The sequence below is a fragment of the Sylvia atricapilla genome, chromosome 5 (genome assembly GCF_009819655.1).
Source record: "Sylvia atricapilla isolate bSylAtr1 chromosome 5, bSylAtr1.pri, whole genome shotgun sequence".
Classification (NCBI taxonomy): Eukaryota; Metazoa; Chordata; class Aves; order Passeriformes; family Sylviidae; genus Sylvia; species Sylvia atricapilla.
Window position 1 is genome coordinate 45,027,481 of NC_089144.1, and position 17,813 is coordinate 45,045,293.

Consider the following 17,813-nt stretch of genomic DNA (forward strand, 5'->3'; position numbering starts at 1 on the left):
AAAACCCACTTTCATATACTGTATCTTTGAAAGCTTTCATGTCATCTTTATAGTTTGGCACTGAAGCCTTTCATATAATACAATGAAAACACAGAGACAACTGTCACCTCAAGCTTGAATGCAGCTCGGTAAGAACCTGGCACTGGCATAGTTCTCAGTCCTAGCAGTTCTTTCTTGTGTTGATCACTCTTTTCCCTTCCTCTTACAACACTGATTAACTGGATCAGAAAGGAAGCCAAGAACCGTTTTCAAGTAAAAACTTAGCATTTTCCTTCTCTTAGCATTCACTTGCATTAAAACTGTAGCAGATCTTCTTTCATTATATATTAAAAGATCATCAATTGCTTGTCAAAAGATGCATGCCTCAGCTATGGTTAATCTATGTCCCAGAGTTCAGAAACCATGCCATTGTCTGACAAATTTGGTATACTGCTCACTGACAGGCAAGGTACCAAAGTATTTTACAAATATGTGTCACTGTCTCAGTAAAGGACTTGAACTCCTGCTTTGTTTGAAAAACTGTATGGTGTCCTAAGTAAACCATTCCCACCATCTTTTCACATTTCTCTACCTTTGCAACCAATCATGTAGCTTCCTAGTTCCGGACATATCTCTTCATGGTATGGCAAAAAAATACGAATGCGTTCAAAACAGGACTGTATCTCTTATCTCCTTTATAACTTTCCTGTGGGAAGGTAGTAAATAGCCCTTAGATAAGGGTAGGAATCCACAAATTTTGATTGAATGTAGAGGCAGATTTAAGTAAGGCATCTGAGTCTAAAGACACTTTCTGTAAGCCACAAGCAGCTTTACCAAGAACAGCTCAGAAGCAAGGAGGTGGGAAGGAAATGCTGACTATAATCTCTCATAGCTGCCCATAAAGGTCCAGGATTCCCATATGTGCTTCATTAGCTGTAGGTATAGACAAGTGCCACAGGAGGTAATGGCAAGAGGCTTGCAGGTCTGCTGCTCCTCTCCACTTCCTGTACAGTTAGTTATTTGGAAGGTACATTAATTCCAGCATGTGTTTTGCCTCTTGTAAGCTCAACACAAGTTCTTATTTTTCCCCCTGCCATTGGACAACTTCTTCCTGTTTATAAAGTGACAGTGCTCCTGGCATTCAGCAGCTTAGTTCACTTCTTCCAGCTGTCTGATGGCTTTTTATGGAGCTTTATCAGGTAACTTAGAGCCATTACTTTGTATTATATATGATTCCCCTACAGCGTGTGAATAGCAAATGCTGTACTGTCATATAAGATGTTGCGTTTCCTTGACCTTGTTTTGCTTGACTAACCCACAAAGTGAATTTCTCCATAAGAATCGCTATGCACTTGCTATTGCTTCTTTCTCTAGATTTTCTTCTGTTTTTGAATCCAACAATTTACTCCTACTCAAAGTGGATTCCCACTGGCTCTTAGGACCAGGCAGGCATAATGCAAGAAGAATAAATGCAGATCCCAGTTCTGAATATGTAGTACATAAGTGAGCAAAGCATTATTTTAAATTCTTGTGTCTTCATTAGAATATCAGCCTGAGATACCAAGTGTGATGGTACAGAATCATTTCAGCTCAGACTGTTTTTCCTGAAAACATCAAGAAGAGATGACATAAATGTAGCTCTTTCAAATCTCTGGGGACCGTCAAGTTACCCTGCAGAAGTCTGGTAGGTAATACAGCATCTGTGACTACATATCAACATCAAACAGCAAAGCCTATAGGCACTATAATTCAGGTGTATATTTGCTACAAGTATCCTAGAAAGGGATCTGAACATGCATTTCATCATTATCCATAGGAAACAAACTTTGATTGATGTACTGGATAGGGCTCAGCAGCCATTACCTCAGCCCCTGTACTCAGTTATCACTGCACACTCTTCCTGCCCAACTCTGCTGTGATCACAGATTGTTTCCCTCCTTTGTTTGCTCTTAGTAACCACTGCTGTTAACACAAGAGGAACAGACACATGAGAAGTAAACAGGCAGCTTGATGAGTTAGTTAACTGCAAGGTTTTCCTCCTTTGCAGCTCAAGCATTCTCATGGCCCCATAGCCATGAGAACAGACACTTCCTTTATGAATTTTTACTAAGTTAACTCTTTGCGGGTGCTTCTATTTCTGAGGCACCTTCCTTCTATCTGACCTGCTGGTATTAAAGCACAAGTTGCTATACCCTCTCGGTTTGGGTCAGGGGATTTACCTAAGTTCCATTTCTTGGGATCCTGTCCATGCCAATGCTCCATAGTCTATCCTACTTTCTCCCTGATGTTACTTTAGTTCAAATTACTCTCTAAATGTTCACCAACCAATGAAGAATAAATCACTAGACTTCCAATCAACAGATCACATATTTTTAGGGTGTAGAGACCCTAACATAATGTAATTCAAGAAATTGCTACAAACTTTCCAAGTCATACAGGTATGCTCTGTCTTTTGAGGATATTATCCTATCATGGTTAAAACTTCAGTAGCCATCACTTACTGTTTTGTATACACCAAGTTTTTCTCTGTAAAGATCAGGTTATATGAGCTGAATGCTTCTGAAGAACCTACGATGCTTCTGAAGTTAAAAAGTTCTATTCATTTATCTATAAGCCTTTCTGACCCAATTAAATGTTCAACACACTAAATGTTAGATGGAGACTATCTAAAGTTTAAACTCCAGTCTTCCCCACAACAGTATAATAGGAATCAATATTGTAAGCATCCAAAACTGAAAGAGCATACACACCATAGTGTTTGTGGTGGTGTAGTTCTTTGCAATGATCCACCCTGGGTGCTGAGAGGGTCAGAACAGCCCTCCATACATTAAACTTCCACCTAGCAGGGAATGCATACTTTGATCCTGTTGAACTCTGACCCAGGAATTTTAGACTAAGCACTCTTCATGTGCTGGGTGACCAACTATGACCTGGTTAACATCCCAGTGGTTAAAGCTTTATCTTTACATATTTCTGCAATCTTGCCCTCTGGGGAAATGGCTATCCTCCCTTTCCTTTATTGTTTTCCTTGAGCCAGTTTGTTTCTATGGCTGAAAAGCTAATCCAGATTGCAAATATTATATACATTCCACCATCTGCTACCCAAATATTAGAGATATGGTAAGTTTTACGCAGCAGTCTCGTTTCTAGTCCTTCAAGTTCTCTTTGAAGCTTCTAGGCATTGCTGATTTGAGAACAGCACTCTCTGCATTCCATGAATGTGAGTATCAGCCCTTTGGGATGCAGCACCATCTAGTGAGGCAAACTAGCTCAGAACTTCATACGGACTTGAAACAGATGCCACCAGCATGCTTACAGTGGCACAGGCCACTTTCCCCAAGAGGTCAGTATTTTATTAGTCATCTGGTATGCATCACAGGGAGTTCTTTCATTAACGTGGCAAAGCACGAGGAAAAAATCTTTAAATATTGCAGTAGCTGTTCTCCAAGCCAAGTTCTCATATTTCATTTGTTCAGTAAAATTTGTCTCTGCACGCAGTGATTTCTAAATCCCTGCATCAGAATCTTTTTCTCTTGTCTTTTCATTGCAGACTTCATTTTCTACCTCCTCCACAGGTATCTGAAGAACCCACCACTCTCTCTTGTGCTTTGTCTAAATTTGCTCCTATCTAAATGCATAACCATTGTCACTGGATCTTCCCATAGTCTTACAATACCTGTTGGACAATAGATCCACACAACTGCCAGCAGGTAACAATTCAAAATCAATGTGTAAAATGAGTCAGACAGGTTAGTCATAAATTAATCATATTTTTGCATCTTCCCAATTTTCCAAGGATGAATACTATCTAGATAATTCTTATGTCATTTCTTTGACCTTGCTAATGCAGTGTTTTCTGATTCCAATAATTCAGCGTGCTGATGCTGTGTGTCTCCAGCGGTTGGAAGGTTAGTTATTTTGTTGTCATTTATGAATTTCTTGGATGCATTTTTCAAGTGTTTCTTTGCTTTTACCCATTTCTATTGATCCTTTTCCATTCACTGTCAAGAAACTGCCTCCAAAGGCCCTGGCTGCCAGGACACGCTGCTCACTTACCGTATTTCTTTCAATTTCATGTTTTCAGTTCCGCTGGCCCTTATGCTCATCGTGATCATAAATATGGCAACAAAGTCAGTTTCCTTCACTGGCAGCAAAGTCAGTTTCCTTCACATCCCTCCAAAACCTCTTTACCACATTGTCTGTAAAGAACTTCAAAACACATAGGTTGCTATAGGCACCTCCTATAACATAAACACGGGCTGGTAGTTTCCTAGTTTGCCACATTGTTTTTTTTGCTGTTGTTGCTCTTGTTGCTGTTGTTTTTAATAGACAAACATAGCCGTTTAGAGGATAGGCACACTGTGTTCGTTCACGCGTAGCCGTGCAGCGGCACAGCGGCACGATCAGTCAGGGCAGTGTGGCTTTCCGATGAAAGAGGCGGCGGAGCAGCCGTCCCAGGCGGCTCCTCCCGCTGCCCGGGGCCCGCGGGGCCGTTGCCCGGAGACAGCGACGCGCCCGGGCCGGGCCGAGCATGGCGGGGCGCCTCGGGCCGCGGGCCCCGCACGCCGCTTTCTTCGGGCCCGTGGCGCGGGGCAACCCGCTGGTGGACAGCTTTGAGGCCGAGCTGCGGAGCGTCCTGAGCTCCCTGCGGCGGCTGCGAGGCGCGAAGGAGGCCAAGCCGCCGCAGCACGACCTGCACCGCCACGGGTAGGGCTGCGCCGCCGCCCCGGATTCCCGCGTCGCCGCTCGCCGTTCCCTCTGCCCCTGCCTCGGCTCCCTTTCTGGGCCGCACCCCTCCTCCTTCGCTCAGTTCCTTGAGCAGCCCCGCGGGCTGTCCGCCCCGCCGCTCCCGGGCCGCCCCTGCTGGGCGCCCTGCTCCCGCCGCAGCCGCGGGCGGCTCTGAGGGCCCCGCTGCGCTGGAGAGAGCCGGGAGCGTGCTCGCTGAACAAACCTCCCCGGCAGTGTGCCAAAGCACCGGCAGCCCCTTTCCTTTCAATTTTTTAATTTTTTTTTCATTGTAACGAAAACCCCTCAGATATCGGACCACTTTTTTTTTTTTTTTTTTTTTTTTTTTTTTTTTTTTTTTTTTTTTTTTTTTTTTCCCCCGGTACTTCCTACAAGTCAGTGCCTTAGAAAAAAAAAAAACCACGAGGGGCTGTGGAAGTTGGCAGAGCATCACTGTTGGTTCTGTCAGAGCTGCCTGAGCTTCCTGGTGGGAAAATCCCTTGACAGTGCTGCAGGGACTGGCAGCCCACCAGCGTGTGCGGCTGCGTGCGAGGGTGAACACTTGTGGGCACGTACATGCCTTCAGAGTAGGGCTACACGAGGATAACTCCGCACAGCTCTTTTTGTGCATATGTCTCTGTCTGTGTTGGTGTATTTTTATACACATAGATGCAGGCAGAGCATATGGCACGTATAATAGTGCGTATTTGTTTGCTCGCATACATGCATATCTGTGGGTATGCATAAGTCAAGATTTTGTAATGCAGTTAAGAGAGAGCAACTGGAATTGGTGTCTTCATAGTGCATATGTCTTTTACAGACTGTGCATTTCTCATGTAACTCTCCCTGATGCATTTAGGCACATTGTGGTATAAGAGCTCAACTGCTTCTTTTAAGGTAAATAGTTGATTTTCTATTATTTTTATCTGAATACTACTCTGTTCTAAATATACAGGTCTTTAACATAAACTCTTCAAGTTTCCCAGGGTATCGAAAGTTCCTTCAAAAAAAGCATAAGAGTTAGATTACAGGGTGGTTACCCTATCACTTAGGTGCAGGTTCTACCTTGCATGTTCCTCTCAGTAGTTTCCTAGAAATAGTCCACAAATTAGCCTACTCTGAAGTAGGTGTATACGTTTTCAGAAAGCGCTCAGATTCTGCAGCCTGGCCTTTGCCTGAGCTGGAGATCTTTCCTTTTCTAAGCTATCTAGTTTCATAATTTGTTTATGGGGCATGTTCATCTCAAGGCTTGGCCTAGATGTATCATGCAGGTATCTGTCTCCAGGTTTTTGACTCTAGTGTTTTGAATCTCAGTATGTTGGCTTTTTATATTGTTTCAGCAGCTGGTTTCAGTGGTTTGCTATTTTGCAATATAGTGCTAAGTTACCAGTTTTTGTGAATAGTGTCTCCAAGCCTTTTTTTGCTTGACCTCTCAAACCTAAGTAAGTTCTGTCTTACTCAGACTGGTGTTTTGTGTATGTGACCCATGGCCATGCATACCTTGGTTGGCATGACAGCATTTTCACATCTGAAGAAATCTGCAGTGCTCATCATGGAGATGAGAACTGACTCCATCAAGGCCTTGATCCCAGGAGTCTCTGGTGGTAATGATCCCTACCAAAATCCCAGGGTTTTAGGAATATTGAGTAACATGAAGCTCCCAGTAGCTCTGCATCCTCAGGCATTCTTCGTTTGTATATTACAGAGGTAGAAGATTGAAATTCTGATTATTAGCATATGTTCAGGCAGTTAGCAAAGTCAAAATTAATTATTTGTGATTGTGAAATTTCAGTGGTTTTTTCCCCTACTGCTTCATTGTTTGATAATTCAAAATTGGAGCATGTGCTGCTTGCAGAGCCATCTGTAGTCTGGCTGGTCCTAAGAATTTCTGAAAGTAATGGCTATTACAGATGCTTTCCCAAATTCTCTAAAGTCTTCTTGCTATGTCATTTTTTAAGCTATCTTTTGTGGCATGGATTGAGATCAAAGTGTTCTTGTTCTTCGAGCAACAAGAAAATCGGCTTCCACGTGGCAACTATGTTCAGTTTAGAAAAATAAAATTATCAATTTCATTCCTCCAACTCTTTCAACCTTTGGGGTTTACGAGTCAACAGAAAGGCCATAATTTAGGCACTTAAATGTTCTAATGTAGGAAACAAAATTACTGAAGACTTGCCCTTGTATCACAAATCTTTTCAGCTGGAAATAACAATCAAAAGTAATTTTTCCTCAACTAAACAAGAAGTTGTTCTGCCTCATTTCTCTTGGCAGCAGGGCCATCAAAGCTTTACCTTGAACAACTGATTTTATCTCATGTTGGGCAGCTTAACCACCCTTATTAAATAAGATGACTTTTGATCAGTATCAGAGAATTCTTTGTACTTGTAGTGGGCCACGTGGGCCTTATCCTGAGCACGCTATTGTGGGTTGACCTTAGGGAAATTTTTTCTGTTGTGGATGGAAATAAAGAAATTTCACCTCTGAGCTCCAACAGTCCACGATTTTTTTTTTAATAATTCACTTGTTTAATTTGTTACTCTGGTATCCTACAGGGTGTTTAAAGGAAAGATTGAGGAGTTGTTTGGGAAGTGTCTCACTCTCCTCTTTTGTCTATGTCAAATAAACATTCCTGTGTCATGAACTCACTTGTAGTTAGTCATGCCGTTGTAGCAGAATCAGTTTACCTTGATCTTCCCACTGAAGCCGAAAGTCTGGTCAGGTTTGTCAGTACTTTGCTAAACTAATTTTTTACAGATTTGTTACTTGTTTATTATAGCTGAGAATCTCATGTGTTAGCATGAACATTCAAAACAGAAAAAATGAAGATGACTGTTGCTGGGGGTTTTGAGCTGATCAGTCTTAAAGAAATGTACTAGTCTCACTATTCCAGAGCTTCATCCTGGGTCATTCTTGCCATCTCTTTTCCCTCTTCACCCCTTTCCCCCTTCTCCCTAATATCCATCAAATCTTTCCTCCTAATATCCATCAGATTTCTGAAAGTGTTTTCCTAAATTCTTCCTTTAATAGTTCAAGGGAACTTTGCTCAGCTGCCTGACAGATTCCTTTGGAGCCTCTTTGCAGACACTAACTGATGTGGAATATTTTTCTTAGTATAAGAACTCAGTACCGACCCAGGCTGTTAAGGATGGACCAGGAGAGACTCATTCCCATCCATTTGGAAAGTGTCCTTCATTTTACTGGCCTATGGTTTCCTTAAAAAAATTCTCCTTAAAAATGGCCTAAAACATTTTATTCTGGTTGTTGCTTTTGGCCTAGTTTGTGCTGTTACTGCATTTTTCCTTTAGGATACACCTCTAGGATGTCCTACTTATTTCCTTGCTGCTTACTTTCAAGAACTGAGAATTGTGCTGAGATGATACTTCTAGAAAAAAAAAAAAAAAAAAAAAAAGGAATATGATTGTTGCATCTCTTTGTTGTAAAGATAATTTTAACAGATTTCTCATAAAGCCATCTGTTTCACCTTGAAATGTGAAGGTGGCTCACAGCTTTCTGTGTGGAAAAAATGTTATTTATTGTGCTTTTTTTTTAATTGGGAGTGTTCTTATAAGCTGAAATGAAGAGTTATATGAGAGACTCTGAGAATGCTTAAATGTAAGAGAACAGTTTAACAAAGTGTCTTGAGTTCTAACCTGCCATCACAGCCTTAAGAGAAGCCGAAAAGTTCCAGCCACCTCACGCCAGTATCATAGGGTTTATGCATGCTAGAAGGATGCATAATTCTGCTAATTCAGCTAGAAGGATATTTTTCAGATATTAATTTATTTAGATGTTTATTTATATTTCTACAGTTGTTTTCTTTCCTCATTAATTGCTACCTATAAATAATTTGGCTCTAGCAGTATCACAAGTCACTCTGCTGACATTTCTGTACAAGTGATTTGTTAAGAGATTAAATGTAAGGGATGCTTGGCAATGTGAACACTGTCAATACTGGTAATGATTTGCTAATGGGATTCTTTTATGAAAAAGTCCCAGTGCTTATCAGGCAGTCTGTCTGATCAGTTATTGTTTTCCAGCTAGAATCTAGCTTTCTTAAAGAAGTGTAGTGTGGGGAGGTTGTACACTTGAGGGCACGAGGCCATCAAACCGTGGTTGGTAGGGACTGTAGCACTGGCACCATGTAGTCAGTGTCTCTGTAGCAAAGGGAAACTGCTCAGAATCGGTTACCACTTGTGAGAGGCTTTCTGGCTCAGCAAAATAGGCCATTTGTTACACAAAGACATCCTTGAGGATAACTGTGGCTAGAATAATAGACAGAGGCAAAAGAAGAGCATCACAACTATTGCCATAAAATCCGCTCTGTTTTAGCAAGTGTGTCATTTGGTTCTCTCTGAATCCCACCCCTTACAATTTAAAATTCCTGAACATTTCTTCTTTCATGACTCATGATGTAGCTCGGTATACCATGAGCTCCATATACCATAGTTCTATATGCTCTATAGCTTTTTGGTTTATTCCATGGCTACCAGTTCCCAAGGTTGCAGCTACCTCACCGTACATTGTTATTTCAGGATTTTTTTCCTGCTCATTACATTTGTAGTTTCCAGTCCAATCATGAGTCTAAGATATCAAATTGTTTCTTCAAACAGAACTTCTCAAATACTAGCTGAAATGTGGGGCACATTTTCCACTTCAGACTGTGCTTGAACAACACAAGGGGATTATTACTAGGAAATTTTGATAAGAATTTATGTGGGAGAAAGTTCATCCTATTTGAAATATATGATAAAATGTATGATAAAAACTGACAGAAATGAAACCCAGAAATGTCCTTCTCTGCCTGTTAAATCTGGTTTTAATGATGACTTGATTTGAAATATGTAGAAGTTCAAATAGATTTGGAAGAAAGGAGTCTTCTCTATTTGATGTCTTCTTGATTTGTTTTCTTGTTATGACAGGTCTACTGCCAGTATAATCTAAAACCTTTTCTCCTATACATACACACACATATATATATATATTTATTTTTTTTTTTTTTTAGAGCAAATACTTTGTTTAACATTTGGATCAAATATAAGGCACGACTACCGGAGTGGTATTACAATGAAAGACTTGTGAAAGTTGGTGATACCCTTGCTCAGATCAAAGTAAGTAATTTGAAATCAGAAGAGGTTCAGTCATAGCCTTTGTTTCATTATGTTTCTATGCTACTTTAATTTTTAATTATATTTTACTGCAAGCTATTTAAAAAGTAGCAAAAACTTTTACAAAATAATTCCAGTGACTGTTGGTTGTTTGTGTTTCTTGCTTTTGTATTGTAAAATTGCCTTGATTTTTTAATATATTTTCTATATCTGTGTTTTCTATGCACCCATTGCCTTTTCAAACACCGCAGAACCTTTCTTTAATATTTATTTGATGTTTCAGCATAGTAGAGTACAATATCTGACTATGCCTTTAATGCTGTTAAAGTATGAATTGACAATGATAGAACAGTTTCACTGACTCGACTCAGTGCTCAGTTAACCAAATGGGAGTAAAAAGAATTGCCAGGAGAGGAACAGAGAACAAGAACCAGAGTACAATTACACATTGTACAGCTGTATGTATCAGTGATGCTTCTGCATCTTGAATTACGTGTGCGTTTCTGGTCTCCTCAGAAAGGGTAGATCACAACTAAAAAGGATTCAGAAGCTAGATTGTTGAAGACAGAGTTTTGAGGGATGTTTCACTATATGATAACTCTATTATTGTTTTTACTTAGTCATATGTTACTGACTACTGTTGAAGATGGGATGTCAGGCTAATAACTGTTGATCTGACTCAAGAAGGCAAATATATTTTTATATCCTATTTGCCCTTTGTGTTTCCTATGGGAAAAATCCAAGGGTGAGCCATTTACAATCTCAATGATATTTGTGTCAGAAGGTCATGTCATAAAATCTGAGGCTTTTAAGGGTAGTTACTGACCAACACTCAGAAAGCAGCTCAGAGATGTATAGTTAAAAAGCCAGTTCTGTAACTTCCACTTCATTTTTTAACATCATGGGAATAAAAGAAAATAAAAAGAAGAAGGCATAACTGGAAATGTTCCAAGGTGGTTTGAGGGGCCATCTTTTTGATACGCATATCCAATGAAACTGTTCTTTCACTCTTACGTCCTTTGCTTATGGAACGCAGCAAGGGAAGATGCTTTTTGTGTCATTTATGGAGAGTGTTTATATGTGGCTGCCTCGTGAGCTTTTCTGCAGGCCACGGCAAAGGCAGGAGTACCATGCAGATGTTATGAAGTCTTCTATATCCTTCTTTGCCTGTGCCCTGAAGAATTCCACAAATGTAGCCTGCACCTGAATGAGGAACAGTCAGCTGAAGCTGAGTTTCAATAGCACTCAACACTCACTAGGAGGCTGAAGAAGGCATATAGAAGAGTCAGTAACTCTGGAGCTATTGCAACTGGAAGTGTAGGGTCATGGTGTAAGTTTAGACATACAGAAATTCTTGAGGAAGCTTGAATAGTAGCAGTTGTTAATAGCATTGCATAGACAATTCTGTTCATGTTTTCTTCATGTTTGTATATTCCTAAAGTTGTCGTAGCTTTTGGACCTTAGGAATTGCTTGAAACATTGCATGAAGCTTTCACTGCTTGGGAACTGCTTCTCTCACAGAGTACTCAGTAAGGTTATTTCAAAAGTATTAAATGCTGCTGTCTGTACTCTGCATTGTTTTTCCAAAGCAGCACTCCAATATAGTTTGATCCTTATGTTCAAGGTGCTCAATGACCTGACCCTAGGTTGCCTGAAAATAATCCATGTTTCTGCGTAAAGACTTCTGCTTGCAACTTTAATCTTCTAGTGTAATGTGTTTTTCTACAGTAAAGTTATTGGTGTTGTTGAAGAAGTTGTTTTGCTGGCCAGCCTAATACTTCCAACCTTTTTTTGGGACTCTCACTTCTAAGTGCATTTCTTTAACTTAATTTTAGAATGAAAGCCTAGTTTAAGGATGAATGTGGTGTAAAACGAAGGTCTGTGATAAATAGGGCGAAACCTATTCTATAAGTACCCCTGTTGACTCCTAGCTGAAAATTAGTGTTGAATATTTTTTATTTTAACCTGCACATTATATAATGCTTAATGACATGTAATGTTGCCTCAAGTTTGCCTGTTTTTACTGTTTGCATTTGTTTTCACTCAGCTTCAAGTAAACTATGTATATTTTTAGAAATTATCTATTTATTTACATATTTCTTCTCTGGGAGGAGAAAGATGATTGATGGTGATGTTCAACAATGAGATTGAGGAGGTGGCTACCTATGTAGCAAATCTTGGCCTGCCTGTAAAACTGTATATATGGAGTCAGAGAAAATAAAGTAGAGAGCTTTCCTGCTTGACCTCCTGCTGCCTACTTCCTCCTTTCTTGTCCCTAACAGCGACAGTGTAGTCCTTAAAAACTAATTATTGCATATGAATAATCAGTGGGTAGGCACCCTGATTATTAGCTTTCTCTCCTCTTGCTGTATATTTTTAATGCCTTTAGATTCCTTCCTATAATACATCTGCTATGTGTTTTTTAGGACACACCTAAATTCATTAAGTCATATATCTGGAAATTACTTAGTCCATTAGTCATCATATGATCAGCACTGAGTCGTTTTCTCCCTGCCTCCTACTCTGCCTGTATCTGCCTGCTATCTTTGGTCATACACACATATTTTAAACTGTTTAGGAGATAATTTACCTTTTTGTTATACGTCAATAACTATCTTAATGGTATTCTGATCCTTGGCTTTGGATTCTGAGTGTTATCACAGCCTGAATGTACATGTTAGATTGCACAAATGACTGACTGACCACAGCTGTCCATGGAAAGTCAAAGTTTCTACTATGGCTGCTGCTTTCACACAGCAAATAGGACAATAGGGCCATGTGAGTTAGACTCCTTGGATGATTAAAAATTTAAGGTGTCACTGTGGTGGAAGGACTTTATCTTGAAAAAAGGAAGGGAGCAAGGAAATAAGAATTTTGTGTGATTACATATTAAAGGATCATTTTTACCAGCAGAAATTAGTTACTTTTTCCTCAAGAATTTATTTAGTGTGTGTGCTAGAATTAGTGAAATTGGTAGAGAAACCTAAATGCCATCCTTGCTGAAGGAAGTGGTGGTGATGATTCAGTAAATGTCACTTCCAGATCTGAGTCAGAGCTGAACCATAGAGTCAGCATGATTTTAGAGTGGTTCAACATGCTGCTGGGAAGCTCTATTTGGAATGAGACACAAAGCTCAACATCGTCTTTGCTAACAGTTCTTAAAGACCCAGTGGCAATTTCTGGTCTATTAGTGCTGATTTCTTGCCTATATATAAATTCCAGTTTTCACTTGTTTCAGTCTTTTTAACTCTTTCTATCTGTTAAAAAAAAAAACAAACAAACAAAAAAAAAAAACAAACAAAAAAAACCCCAAAACGTTGACAACATGGAAACAAGGAAGAGAGAAGTGATTATATATTGCTTATAAAGTTCTACATTATGAAGTACTTTTTTCTGAAGTGTAGTATCATTGTCATTACTGTTGTAAAGCCTCAGAGTATTCCAGTAACTCTTTAAGTTTATTACATTAGCCCAGGACCCTGCTTTATAATTGTTCCCTGATACTGTATGATTAGAGTAAACAAAGCAGAAGCTATTCTTTTAAGTATTTCAACCTTTCATATATTGAGTACTCACACTCCTTTGCTGATATTTGTATGAAATTGTAGTACTTTACTTCCTGCAGTTTTTTCATAAAGATTATAAAAAAAATCACATTTTATAGAGATAGAAATGCAATATACAAACTATAAAAAGAACATGTGATTTTTTTTTTAGGAATATAAGTTGGCACTTATGCAGTGCTATGAAAGATACCTTCAGCAGTTCGTTTCTGTAAAACTTGATGTCATGAATGATGTGCACCATTTTAAATCCACCTTTTTTCCAAATGGTGTCAGAGACAAAAAGGCAGCACTTACGGTAAGTCATGGGTTTTTAAAATTTTTCTGGTCAAAGACATTCATAGATTCAAAGTAAGTAGCCCATTTTATCTTCCACAAATATACTTCATATTAATTATATATTAACATTAACTAATAGTTAATAGTTTGTTGATATAAATTGCATTGAGATTTAATGATCTTATGTGTGATATGAACATCTGGAGCTGGTTTATTTTTAAGAGGATATAAGTGTCTAATGCTTTTATGGCAGAAGCCAACCACCATCAGCTTAGTGTTAAAATAGCAGTTTCCTTTGAATGTGGTGTTCTGTAACTGTTTGTAGCAGTTTTTGCTTTGAAATAGTTGCTATTTTCCCCTGTCAGAATCAGGACATGGGCAAAATTTGATAAATGTCCTGCAATTTTGTAAATTTCTATATTGTATGATCTGAAGACCAGGCAGAATGCAAGACAATTAAAACATTCTCCTGTATTTCCTACCATAAGTGTGCGAAATACGACTTTGTAATAAAAGGCCATGACAGTTACAAAAGCAGTGTTATGTTTTTTATAGCTTAAATGCTCATTAAAAATAAAAAGAGCAGAATGCAGAATAATTTCCTAAGTGCTTTAAGCTCTAGGGAGCTGAATCACCTTAAGAATGTGTTGGAATTCTTTTGTGTTAATTGCTTATCAAGGTAGGGACTTGCAGTATACCTTTTGTTATTCGCGGAGGAAAGTGTTTCTGTTGATATAGGGGGAATGCTAAAAACATGTTATATTTTACTTTTAGAAGTTCTTTGCTGAGAAGCTTTTCTTTTGTAAACGGTGGGTATTTTGGATGACCTAATGCAAGTTACTCTGTGATCAAGAACAATGAAGAGAAATGGTAGGCAGTTCCTGTGTATTGAGCTAATCAAATTCATATCCTCGAGTCAGAGTTAGAGTGTAAATAGGTGTTAAGTAAAGAAAGCAGACAGTTTTTTTAAAAGCTAGAAGTAGATGTCATGGTAGAAGAGATACTTAGTTTGTATTATTTTTTTTGCTTTTAAAATGTAGGTCAGCTTCCTAGAAAGAATATGATCAAAGATGGTGTGAATACATTTTTTAAAATGTTTTGTAAATATATTTGAAGTTGATCTCTCTCTGTTTTCTATCTGCCTAGACCTTGAACCAATCCTACTGGCAAATGCTATTGTAAGTCTGTACTAAAAGGCCTGTTCTGTAACTTAGCCTTTACAGACTGAGATAGTCCTAATTTTCACATATGGAATCTAGTTTGGCAATGATCCCTACAATTAGAAATGGAAAATGATAACTTGTCAAATGTTTACGTCTAAAGGTTTTAGATGTCATTATTTTGCCAAGTTCCCACAGTTAGCTTTTTTTTTTTTTTTTTTCTAATGAAACACTAAGAAATGGCATTTCAGAGCTAGAAACTTCCAGCTTCACTGAATTAACTGCAACAAAATAAAAAAAATTTCAAACGTTATCAGGTTAGGAGGCTTTTGAGAGATTGATAGGTACTGACTGGTCATGTCCCACTTAGCCCATTTTTTCACATTGTTTGTTCAGCTCATGCTGTAGTCCAGGCATGACTGAGGTCATTACAAGGAAGAGAAGGAACAATCCATCCATGGAAGAGAAAAGTTACAGATGAGAATGAGAAATAAGATATTGGTGATGTAGATGGAGAAGTGTAGAAAAGTTAAAACTTGCCTTAGTTTGTAGAAGACATCTACAGAGAAGCCAAGTGTCAAAGCCAGATTCTTTGAATAGCAGTTTAATGTCTCATTCTCCCTACACCCCTTCCAGCACTCCTAGTGCAGTAGGTACATTTTTATCCTGTGACACAGTGGAAACTGACTCAGGTTGATGGTACAGCAGCCCTAAAGCTTTAGCACTTTTATCCGTATTCCAATGCTCAGTTCAATGTCATGCTGATTTTTTTTAATGTTATTCCTAGTGTTTTGTTGTACTTTGCTGCTGTGAACTGATATATGCTTATAATTTAATTAACTTTATATATATTTCTATGTGTTTTAGTTCCATGCTTTGCAAGCAAGAAATGTGTGCATTTATCAGATGGTTTTCAGTGGAGACAGAAATCTTCAGAATCCAGAGTCCCTGCAGACTTGTCTCAATGTCTTGACCTCATTACGACTCACTATGCAAGTAGCTCTACCTCAGGAGGATTTGTGTTGGCTTATCTACAATGGTACCTCAGGCTTTCCATTTACATTTCTTTGCTAAGCAAAGCTGTGAAGGGATGCTTCATGCTCTTTGTACTTTTAAAGGTCAACCTAAGGGTGAGGAATAAATCTCTGTTAATGGATTAGGCTTCAATCACAGTAGGTTTTTTTCTGTAATTTTTTATTTTTTCAGTAGAAGGGATTTTAAAATTAATATTTCCACAGTGTACATTTTCAGGTGGACTGTTGTAAAAGCATCAACTTTTTCATCATAACTGTCCTTAAGAATACTGATAAAATCAATAGTAAGGACATTTTTTGGAATAAATCCTGATTAACAACAACAAAAAAAAAACCGCTCAAGATTTTTCTGTCAATAAAATGTTTGTTTTGATGAGTTCATTTTGTCTTGGTTTTTTTGGTTGGTGGTTGGTTTTTTGTTGTTGTTGTTGATTTTGGTTTTGGTTTGGAGTTTTTTCTGCTTGTTTGTTGTTGGATTTTGGTTTTTTTGAAAAAAGGATTGCAGATCTAAGAGCAGGAAATGATTGTTTGCCATTATATTTTTGTATTTTTGAAAGTACTTTGAAGGGAAGAGTTAATAATAAAACTATTCTAAAAATACCTTGTGGCACTTAAGAATTTTGATTTATGGGTAAGATTTCAGGGAAATGTATTAGGGAAAAATTGAGAAAAGAATGGAACTCCTGCAAACTAGATACACAGAGAATAGTTTATCAAGATTTTAATTACAGGTACAACAACAATATATTTTTGCTTTGAAAGGCAAAGTTATTTAGTCAAGCTAAACAGACTAGTATGAATTTCACAGAATCACACAATGTTCTGAATTGGGCTGCCCAAGGATCATCAAGTCCAACTCTTGAGTGAATGGTCCATACAGGGATTGAACCCACAACCCTGGCATTGTTAGCACCATGCTCTGACCAGCTGAGCTACTATGGTCAATTGTTGCAATGTAAATTGAGGAGATAATATATTCTTAATTTCATTTTGAAAAATGTATTTTCTCTGAGCTATGATTGGTGAAAATTCTTATCCTTTTGTTTTGCTGGGACTGCTGTTGCCCTCAGTCCCTAGTTTTGGGGTATGTTTTTTGATTGTATGTTTCTATGGGAAAAGAATTAAAATGAAAATATACTCACCTGCCATTCTTACATCCCACTTCTTGTGTGTGGGACAGGTCTCTGTACCAATCCAGCCAATAATCTACTCTAATTAGAAGGAGGCAGTATCTCGGATTTTCCCAAGTTCCTGAGCTTTTTTTCTGCAATTTCAGACAATAGATTTTTGTGCCTCATTACCCATTTGACTGATAAGAAGAAATCTTCCTAATACTTACTCCATTTCTATGCTTATTGGGATAATAACACCCTTCTAGCTATGACAGTTGACATTGTCATGCCTCGTGCTACAACAGGTGTCCCTTTCTGAACATTCATACAGACAAAAGAATAGGCTTTTTTTTTTTTCTCCCAGAACTGCAGTGTCTTTTATACTTCTAAGACTGCTTTTTGCAAATTTTATGACAGTGCTTAAGTCAAGTACGTTTTTGACAGATTTTTACTTCTAAGTCATTTTGATGCTCTTGGAAACTGTACTCATTTTCAATTTTCTTCATGTCACTTACCATATTTAATATCGTGTAATAGTGGTGGTGTCTGCCAGGACAGTGCTATGATGGACTAAAAAAATCATGTAAGGTAAGGTCTATGAGGAGAGGTAGTATTTTGTTTTAAAGATCCTGGCATTTGGGGATGAAAGTAAGATTTATCTCTCTGCAATTACTGAGTAAAATTTTGATTTGGTACTTTTTTAAGATTTCATTCTCATGAAGTCGCATGATTATACTGCTTCACTGTGTAGGTATTTTTGAAATTAATATTGCAAAAGAATGTAATGGTTTTATCATCTCTAAATTAGAAGTTGTTGCAGAAAAACCATTAGTTTTTCATTTGTTTAATGAAAAGT

At 38.3% G+C, this 17,813-nt stretch overlaps 1 protein-coding gene across 1 annotated transcript in view; it reads left to right on the forward strand.

The window, feature by feature from the left end:
- Positions 1 to 4,407: 4,407 nt before the first annotated feature.
- The window catches only part of CFAP54 (cilia and flagella associated protein 54), a 105,713-nt gene continuing 92,307 nt past the window's right edge, over positions 4,408 to 17,813 (forward strand). Inside the window, 5 exon segments of the mRNA XM_066319327.1 lie at positions 4,408 to 4,487; positions 4,489 to 4,686; positions 9,707 to 9,812; positions 13,527 to 13,670; positions 15,679 to 15,850. Coding sequence (XP_066175424.1) covers positions 4,408 to 4,487; positions 4,489 to 4,686; positions 9,707 to 9,812; positions 13,527 to 13,670; positions 15,679 to 15,850 — 700 coding nt within the window.